Source organism: Thamnophis elegans, chromosome 4 (genome assembly GCF_009769535.1).
Source record: "Thamnophis elegans isolate rThaEle1 chromosome 4, rThaEle1.pri, whole genome shotgun sequence".
NCBI lineage: Eukaryota > Metazoa > Chordata > Lepidosauria > Squamata > Colubridae > Thamnophis > Thamnophis elegans.
In genome coordinates this window covers 77830236-77840194 of record NC_045544.1, presented here as the reverse complement: position 1 = coordinate 77840194, position 9959 = coordinate 77830236, and the positions used below count along the sequence as shown (strand labels likewise).

The 9959-nt window shown below is 38.7% G+C and overlaps 1 protein-coding gene across 1 annotated transcript; it reads left to right on the top strand.

The window, feature by feature from the left end:
* Window positions 1–223: 223 nt before the first annotated feature.
* On the top strand, window positions 224–7995 carry TCTE1 (t-complex-associated-testis-expressed 1). Its single transcript, XM_032217084.1, has 4 exons — window positions 224–407; window positions 854–1422; window positions 3463–3912; window positions 7642–7995. The coding sequence occupies exons 1-4, from the start codon at window positions 224–226 to the stop codon at window positions 7807–7809; spliced, it is 1371 nt and encodes a 456-aa protein (XP_032072975.1). The 3' UTR covers window positions 7810–7995.
* The last annotated feature ends 1964 nt before the right edge of the window (window positions 7996–9959 follow it).

The window sequence follows — 9959 nt, the reverse complement described above, 5'->3', positions numbered from 1 at the left end:
CTTATCCAGGGAAATATAACATTCTGCCTTTTCTATATTTTCCAGGATATTTCATTTTTCTAGGAGAGGGGTGAGTTTTAACTTCCTATAGACTTTTACTTCTTTTTTTGTAAACATTTCTTCAATGGATAGTAGCTGTAGAACTTCATTGTCTATCAAGTTTGCACATAACTTTCTTCCATTTTAATTAGGGGACAGAGAAACATTACAGCAGCCCAGCAGGATGCAGGAAAATGTAGCCACAGAGGTCAGTCCAGTCCCTCCTCCAAGTCATGTAACAATAAAAAATCCGGCAGCTAATCCCCGACGAATGCGACGGCTTATTGCTGAAGATCCTGAATGGAATCTAGCCATAGTTCCACCGCTCACAGAGCTCTGCATCCAGCACATAATCAACAATTTTGAAAGTAAGTCACACAGCTTTCCTATATAAATTGGGTTGCTGAAGAAGAATCATTTAATACCGCTTGGAAATATCTGTTATTGAGTGTCAGTTGAGGAAAAAGGAAATTAGATGGGATGACTTTTAAAAATCTGTTAAACAGTTGTACCACAGACCAAATCCCTGCTAACTGTGCTAGTCAACTCATTTAATTCAGAATTTTGCCTAATTTGAATAATTGCCATCTCTGCTATAACATAGTATATGATTTAAGATCTCTGCCTGAAAATGGCAGTTTTGTGAAGACAAGCAAATATTTTAAATCATGTTCTCATCATACTTGCCAAACTGGGAAGATTTTTTTTTTGATGGAAGACATACTAAAACAGCCTACTCTAAGCTACTCTAAGTGACATACAGATAAATCTGTGAAAAGCTCTCTATAATCCCTTGAAATTTCTTTCCAACCAGACAATCCTATATTGGAAAGGCTACTTCCTGATCACCAAAAGAAAGTGCTAGAAAAGATTTCCACAAGCCTACCACTCACGGTGACTGCAAATTTGATCAGCGATGAGGGCTACTGGAAACGGTGCTGTACTGAAAGATGGACAGTTTGTGATGTATCCGCCTATGGACACAGTTGGAAACGGATGTTTTTTGAACGCCATTTGGAAAACATTTTGAAGTTTTACATTCCAGATATTACTAGTCCCAACGAAATTCTCGACCTCATTCCACTCTGCACGGAATATGTGAAAAAGATAGAGATTGACCAGTTCCTCCCACCAGTGAAGCTAGATCAAAAGAAGGAAGATGAAGATGTCTCTGATACTGAAAGTGATGCCGGACTAGACGAACCTTCTATGGACCATTTTGATTTGAACCTGCTTGTTCCTGCACTCCTTCATCTTGAGGAGCTGAATCTTTCATATGGTGTTAAAGACTGTGGCATGAATTTTGAATGGAATCTTTTCGAATTCACTTATCGAGATTGTTGCTCACTGGCCACTGCTATTAAGAAATGCCCAACTCTAAAAGTAATTTTTCTAATGCAGTATCAGTGTCTTTATATAAACATAACATGAGAATGCCTCAAAATTGTAAACTAGCCTGAATCATAGTCTGATACAATTCTTCCATGGTAAGATGCTGGGCTTGTCGGCTGATAAGCCTACAGCCCAGGTTTGAGACCTGAGCATCATGTGATGGGGTGAGTTCCAGACCTCGCCCAGCTCCTGCCAACCCAACAGTTTGAAAGTGTGTGAATGCAAATACATAAATAGGTATCACTTCAGTGGGAAGGTAACTGCGTTCCGTGATGTCATGCTGGTCACATGACCACAGAAACATCTTTGGACAGCCCTGACTAGATGGTCCTTCAAATGGAGATGAACACCGTCCTCTATAGTCAGCAATGACTAGCGGAATAAAATCCGCAGGGATTCCTTTTACCTTTAAGATGAAAATTTAGGTTTGCTAAAAAATGCCTCAGACTTCCAGTGCTGGCATAGGACAACTTCTACTGTTTACTTTATCTGTGTTATCATAAATCTTCCCAAATAAAATCTAGATTAAATTACAGAAAAGGAACTTTTAAACTTTTCTTCCATTAGAAGGCTGCCTCAATCCAATTTATGGACTAATACAACTTTTTTATTAAAAAAAAATAAAACCACAAGAAAATGTGAATGCAAATACATAAATAGGTATCACTTCAGTGGGAAGGTAACTGCGTTCCGTGATGTCATGCTGGTCACATGACCACAGAAACATCTTTGGACAGCCCTGACTAGATGGTCCTTCAAATGGAGATGAACACCGTCCTCTATAGTCAGCAATGACTAGCGGAATAAAATCCGCAGGGATTCCTTTTACCTTTAAGATGAAAATTTAGGTTTGCTAAAAAATGCCTCAGACTTCCAGTGCTGGCATAGGACAACTTCTACTGTTTACTTTATCTGTGTTATCATAAATCTTCCCAAATAAAATCTAGATTAAATTACAGAAAAGGAACTTTTAAACTTTTCTTCCATTAGAAGGCTGCCTCAATCCAATTTATGGACTAATACAACTTTTTTATTAAAAAAAAATAAAACCACAAGAAAATGATAAATTCAAATACTGATCTTAAAGGTTTCTTCTCAGGCTTGGCTCTAAGTATGTATATCTGTGGAATTTTTTAAAGTTGCTTTTCCCCTAAAAACCTATTTATACTAAAGGCATCTACATTAGAAGACAATAAGAAGTGTGGATAAGTAAAGGCAAAACTGATGTTCTTGTAAACTTTCCAGTTCTACATCCCCAAATTATCATAAGCAGTTATGGACACTATACTTTATTTATAACACTCCAACTGAATGGTAATTTTTCTAATCATTATCAATTTTCTCAGATGTCTCAGTATCATTTTAATCACAGCTTTGTTTAGAGGTAACAGAAAAAAAACTTTCAATAGAAATTATCTGAAGAAATACAGGCAAAGGAAATTACATAACTGCCTACATGCCAGGAGCATTCAAGTAACATTATGTGGATGCCAATTGTTTTGAGTATCTAAGGCACAATCACATTTTCTTTTTTATTGGTTATTTAAATGCCAATATAAATCCTGCTGTTCTGATGCTGCTTCACAATTGATAATGTGATTTCCTTCCTCCCACAAAATGTGGCTAAGGAAATGCAATAGAAACAAATAATTTTATAGGGTAGGATAAATGCCATCAAACTCAAAACTCTGCATGATTCAAATCCTCATTTTTCGGCCGAAGCCCACCCCCTGAACCATAATTCTTTAAAATTTATTCCACAGTTTCTCACCAGTTTTGCCACTTTATAAATAAGCATGTCATGGGCAGGGGGGGAGGTATCCCTTCCTTTCTCCTCCAAATCCACCCCGTTTCACAGATGTACTTGACCTGATCCTCAACTGTTCCAAAAATATTAAGTTTTGCCCTTAGCCATCAAGCACCCTTCCCACCCTTGTTTTAGGCATCTAGGGCGGGGGGTGGGGGTGGGTGTCTTATTCGAAATATGTTGACATCTTTATAAATCCTTGTGACTTTATTGTGTTTTTGCAGGTGTTCAAGCTGACCCGAAGCAAAGTGGATGATGATAAAGCCAGGATACTGATCCAACACCTATTAGACCACCCTTCTTTGGAAGAATTAAACTTATCCCACAATTTGATTTCAGACAGAGGAGCACGAGCTATTGGCAAGCTAATTAACCACAGTAAGATGGTAACGCTTAACATCTGTGATAACAGGATTCGAGCTCAAGGAGCCCAGGCTATAGCTCATGCGCTATCCAAGAATTCTATTTTGACATCCCTCGATTTGCGCCTCAACAGCATTGAGGATGAAGGAGGCCAAGCCATTTGCCATGCCCTGCTACTTAACAGCACACTAACAACTCTTCACTTGGGTAGCAATGAATTATCAGAGCCAACAGCTACTCTTTTCTCTCAAGTCTTGGCTCAGAACACTACTTTGTCTCATATCAACCTCTCCTGCAATCACATTGGACTAGTAGGTAACCTTTCTGAAACGGGAGTATATGTTTTTTACACAGTGCTTGGATTTTTTTGAAGTATTGTCTTACAAGCTTGTCAGAAAGTTAGATTTGGAGGATAAAACTGGGACATAATATTGGTTGAGAAGGAAATTGGTCTGGCTTAGACATTCTGGAGAATTCCCAGACATAAAAGGCATTACAGAGTCAGGTTCTTAGCAGAGAGCAGTTGACTTTTCTTCCTGTAGAAAACAAGCCAATAGATAAAGCCTTACCTCCTTCTCGTCAATCTATGCCTGTCTTAAAAAAATACGCAGGATTTTTAATGCAAGATCTGCCAGTGGGAAACCCTGAGAAATAAGAGTATCGATAAAGGTTATTCTGATAAAGAAAAAAGTAAGGTATCTTTTTTTGGGCCTGGAGTCCTTGAGTATTTCTTGGCCAGGACCTCTAAAACAGGGGTTGTAGACCACAACCCCTGATCCATGGACTAGCACTGGTCCATGGCATGCCAGAAACCAGGCTGCACAAACAAGCGAAGCCCAGTCCATGGGATACAGGCAGTATGCAAAGCCGCACCCTTTCTAATCCATGGAAAAACCTCTCTCCAGGGAACCAGGGGTGACTTCAAAATTTTTAGCAAGGGATTCTATGTCTGGTTACTGGGTGGGCGTGGTCATAGTGGGCGTGCCCTAGTCAGCCTTCTGCACCACGGCAGGGGAGCTGTTTTAGCCCTCCCCAGGCTCCAGAGGCTTTCCTCGAGCCTCTGGGAGGGCGAAAACAGCCTCCCCAGGCTCTGGAGGCTCTCTGGAGGCTGGAAACGGGCCTGTTTCTGGCCTTCCTGAACTTCCCATAGGCTCGCTTTTCATCCTCCCTGAGCCTCTGTGCGCGCCCTGCACTTACCTGCATCCAAAACAGGCCCTGTGGGGACTCCTGGGCAGGGTTAGGGTACTGTGCAGTGCTCCGAACTGCACAGAATCTTAGCTAGAGATTCTTCTGAACCCCTGCGAACCCCCAGCAGCCTAGCCCTGCTGGGGGCCCAAAAGGTTGGGAGCCGCTGCAATAAAACATCCCTTTCTACATTAGACAGTTATTTGGTAAAGTGCCTCAGGCCCAAAATAGACAGCAAAGCAGAAAATACCTCCGTGCCACTTCCTATAGCACTTATGTAGAAAGCAGAGCAGATAGTTGAGCAACCAGCAATATGAGGAGGAGCCAGGTGACCCAGCATTACTGTTCTCATTTGAGAACTCTATTTGAGAACTATCTCATTTGAGAAAGTTGAGAACTATTTGAGAACTATCTGACCCAATAAGGAGTCTTTTTGATCTGAATTTGGCTTTTGTTTTCAGAAAATAATCCATTCGACTTGCAATTGTATCTGCAGATTAAAATACAATATATTCTATTCAGATGTAGTCAAATATCTTTATCATTTCTTTATCATTCTGTGGCAGATTAAAGGTGGACATAGAGAGCACGTTTGGTGTAATAATGAAGGCCTCAGGCTAGGAAGCAGGTGGCCTGGTTCTACTCCCAACCTGGGCACAATGCCAATGGGGTGACTTTGGGCTGGTCACTTTCTCTCAGTCCTAGGAAGGAGGCACACCACTTCTAAAAAAACTTTCCAAGAAAACTGCAGGGACTTTTCCAAGGAGTTTCTGAGAACCAGACATGATAACAAAAAGGGGTTGACCTGGGTAGCTCCAGGCTTATAGGATAAACCTATAGTACTGCAGAAGTTATCTTTGTTGCAGGAATCAAATTAGTGAACAAATCAGTCTGGTTTACTTCTGTAAATACATACTTTTGCAATTCAGCACTAGACACAACTTTACTTAGGTTAAAAGATGTAACTTCCTTATTTCCATAATAGCAATAGCAATAGCAATAGCAGTGGACTTATATACCGCTTCATAGGCCTTTCAGGCCTCTCTAAGCGGTTTACAGAGAGTCAGCATATTGCCCCCAACAATCTGGGTCCTCATTTTACCCACCTCGGAAGGATGGAAGGCTGAGTCAACCCTGAGCCGGTGAGATTTGAACCGCTGACCTGCTGATCTAGCAGTAGCCTGCAGTGCTGCATTTAACCACTGCGCCACCTTGGCGCAGTGGTTAAATGCCATTAATGCCATAATGTTTTCATTGTAACATTGTAACATTAAGTTGCATGCATTTGCCAAGCTTAGTTTTTCATCAGAAGCATTTTGCTGCTTGCCTTGGATTTCAGACATTGCTTGATTCTCAGTGCATGCCTCTTCCCTATTTTGGCAGTCAAACCAGTATTTAGACCAGTGTCCTCCAACTTTTTGGATCCCAGGGACTGGTTCCATGGAGAGATGTTTTTCCATGGACCGGAGGGGGTGTGGTTTCACATGCTGCCTGCGTGCCATAGGTGGAGCTTCACATGCACAGCCCAGTTGCTAGCATGCCACAGCTTAGTGCTGGTCTACGGACCGGGGGTTGGGGACCCCTGATTTAGCCTATCAGCATCCCAGTAACTTATACACCAGATACTTAATGCAACATTCATTATAACATTAATATAATTTCAGAATATAACTAAAATATCAATAAGATACCTTCTTTATGGCTATGCATTTAACTAGGTTTTCAAGAAATGGCAATACATCTTTTGATAGCCGATAAGATTTAGTGTAAAAAATACAAATATAAATACAAAGGAGAAGTATTCTCCATTTCCAGATGACTATTATATATAACAATTAATCTAACTTTGTGATTGATTGATTGATTGATTTTAAAAGCATAGAATTAAGAACAGTAATAGAATTCAGAACAGGGAATTAATGAAGACATGTCGGCTCCTGTCAAAGGATCACCGGCTTGATTTCATTCCTCAGTATCAATAATATTCCTGACTACTTGGTCACTGCCTTTAAAACCTGTCTAGTGGTGCATGTGTCATGGTGTCATTTGATAATTCGCATTATGCCAATATTGTTTTTATGAACCTGAATTAGGTGCATTAGAATTGAAGGAGTTAATGGATTTTTTTACTCTTTCTTCTGGCATGTCAAAGCTTTGAGAATTGCCTACCACATCCACTTAGTATTTTTTAAGTAAATCCTTTATTATCTTCTGACAACATAATGAAGCAATAGGAATATCTAGCTGTCGTTGCATCTTCACAACTGAGAACATAATCCATAACCCATTATGTGAGCAGTTATCTTTAAGTTGCAGAAAGCTGGCAAAAGGGCGGCCTCATGGACACCGATTAGGGATCACAGTAATTCAGAATAAAAAAAAATACCCAAACTACCTTTTACTCTGTTCTTGACATTAAAAATGATTCAGTGCAGCTGAGCCTGCCCTGAGAAATATTCTAGGCTGTTTTGATTCCCCACACAAAAGAGTTTAAAGCCTCCGACCACCCCCAGAGGAAGGGAATAATTCCAGTCTAGGTTTTGGGAAATAATTTGAGTGCCCTGAAAGTTCAGAGAAACACTGGAAATGAGCTAGAATGAAGCCAGACCCATTTTTTCCTAGCATAACATACCAGGAAAAGAGTTCAGTTATAGAAACTTCTTAGAGGCATTAGGTAAAAATGAGTTATGGATTGGGGGAAAGTACATTCAGATTTTACAATATCTCAAAAGGAATTTCAAGAAAAATGATCTTCAGGCTACTTTTGTACATTTTAAAGTAACATTTAGGTTAGTAACATTTAGGTTGTGAAAGGCTATTTTGGTCTTCATCTTAAGTCTCTCTATTGGTTTCAGGATGGAGGGAAGCAATTGATGGAAGGCATGTCCGATAACAAGACAGTAGTGGAATTTGATCTCAGACTGGCAGAGGTGGGACAAGAGAGTGAATATCTTATTAATCAGACTATAAAGGCCAATCAGGAATTAGCCCGTCTCAGAAACCTGCACTATTCCCCCACATAACACGGACTACAAACTACTGAGGAAAAACATCCTTCGTACTATAGTTTTGGTGTTGTCTGTTCACTTACATTTGTTTAAGCATCTGTTTGTTCTCAGATTATGATTGAATGGATGTAACTCCATATTCTCCTACTACTTTGGTGAAGTTTTTGCACATTTCTTGGATTCATGCTCTTGGATAATTAAGCCTGTAACTAAGTTCAAGCATGTAACTGAAATAACCATATACCGTATCCCTGTTTAGATTTGCTTCTTTGTTTTTTTCATTCCTCTGTTATTTTTCTTTGGTCAATTTTAAATGGTAAATTTCTCATAATGTATAAAGCACACAGTGAATATTGTTTATAACTTAACCATTCATTTTACATAGCTTAGCTTGCTATTCTGGAAATCAAACATTATACAATGAATTTGTAATTACTGTTGTTAAACAATAAGGAAAAATTCCAGGTCAAATACTTCTTATCAATTATCAGATTAAAAAAAAACTGTTAGATTTGATAGAACTTAACTGTTTTCCTGTTCTTCATTTACTTCCTATCTCCCTTTTACTTATTTCTCTTCTCCCCTTTTTATTAGTATTTTCTACTAAATGAGGATATGATAAAGTAAGCAGTAAAACAGATTTTTTAAAAATGAGTAAAAAGATGCAGCTTCTCCTTGGCTTTATTTTAAACCACCTCACTTTTTAAGAAATTGATAGGACGAGGCTCAGTGGAGGTGCTGTTCTTTTTTTTTTTGTCTGCTTTCAGTCTTAATAAATATCAGCATTAATGCAAGGAAAGTTTCAATTTGAGCCCTCAATGAATGATGCTTAATGTGAGATTTAGAAATTGCAAGATCAGAAGCAAAGGGCCTAAATCTAAATGGGTCTATTATAAATACAGTGCATGGCCCTCTGCCAATTATTCTGGCACACAAGTAGAAAGAAGAGGCATAAGATTTGAATCTTGACTGTACTAGATGTGACACTATTGGCATGAGTCATGGAATTGGTTTACTCGATACTAATAGCTTTATTAGTATCTGTAATAAAACTGTCTTATCAAGAACTATGTCCTTGAATCGCTGCCTCTGAGCTTTCTAGTTCTATATCAGTCTAGGTACAGCCTAAAATTTAATCCTACAAGTGACCTTGAATTACAGTATTACATAATTCTGTAATTACGTAATATACAAATATGTATCAGCTTTAGCTAGCGATATCAAATTTCTATTTTTACTCAATTAAACTTGGGCAGAGAAATGTATTATACACATGATGATATGCTTCTTAATCACTGCCTGAAAACGTTTTAGCACATATCTGGAGCCAGTACAACCTTTTAGCAGTTTAAATAAGGATTGGAGCAGCAAATAGTCAATTTCAGCTGCTGAAAGACAATGAAGTACCAGATCAGAAAAAGCAAGGAGTACTCCATAAATTGAGATAACCGAGATAATCAGACAAAAGAGCAAGGCCAATAGATTACAGTGGCTGCCAGAAGTATGAGAAGTAGAAGATACTCTACATTACTGGATCAAAAAAACAGTTTTCAGGTCCTCAAAGAAGAAACCATGCTTGATGCTTCAAAGAAAGAAAAAAGAGACACTGAAACAAAAAACAGGCTGAAGAGCAGAGGGAATATAGCTGCGAAGAGTTACTGGGAATTACTGATATATTATCAAGTGGAAGTGAAATACATCGCAATTGGACCTATCAGCTTATAATAGATGCTGTATGCCAAGCATAAGTACTATCGATGTGATAAAAATCCTAAGGCTTATGAAATTGATTAATAATTATCTTGCTAATTCAATGGAGAGAAATGTCACATAAAGAATATCTACAACTGCTTCTGATGCAATTTGACATCTCGGAAGTTGAGGTTCAGGCAATATTTTAGTCCACCGTTCAGGGAAGCCGAGCAGAAAGTGAAAAAGTATTTCAGATGAATAACTAGCTTCAGAAATAACGTTGATGAGAAAATTTGGTGTCGGGGATCATCATATTTAAATGATGTACTGCTAGCATTAAATAGCATTAAACTTCAAAAGAACCAGTAAAATATGTTTGGCTGAAGTGTGACAAAAATTATTAGGAGAGCTTTAAATTGAATTTTTGGGAGTTCCTAAATGAAAATCCTAAAGGTGAAGTCCTCAGATGCCAA

Coding starts and splice junctions, on each gene's coding strand:
- TCTE1 (XM_032217084.1), top strand. CDS start 224: ATGCAGGAAAATGTAGCCACAGAGGTCAGTCCAGTCCCTCCTCCAAGT. Junction 408..853: donor CATAATCAACAATTTTGAAA/GTAAGTCACACA, acceptor CTTTCCAACCAG/ACAATCCTATATTGGAAAGG. Junction 3,913..7,641: donor CCTGCAATCACATTGGACTA/GTAGGTAACCTT, acceptor TATTGGTTTCAG/GATGGAGGGAAGCAATTGAT.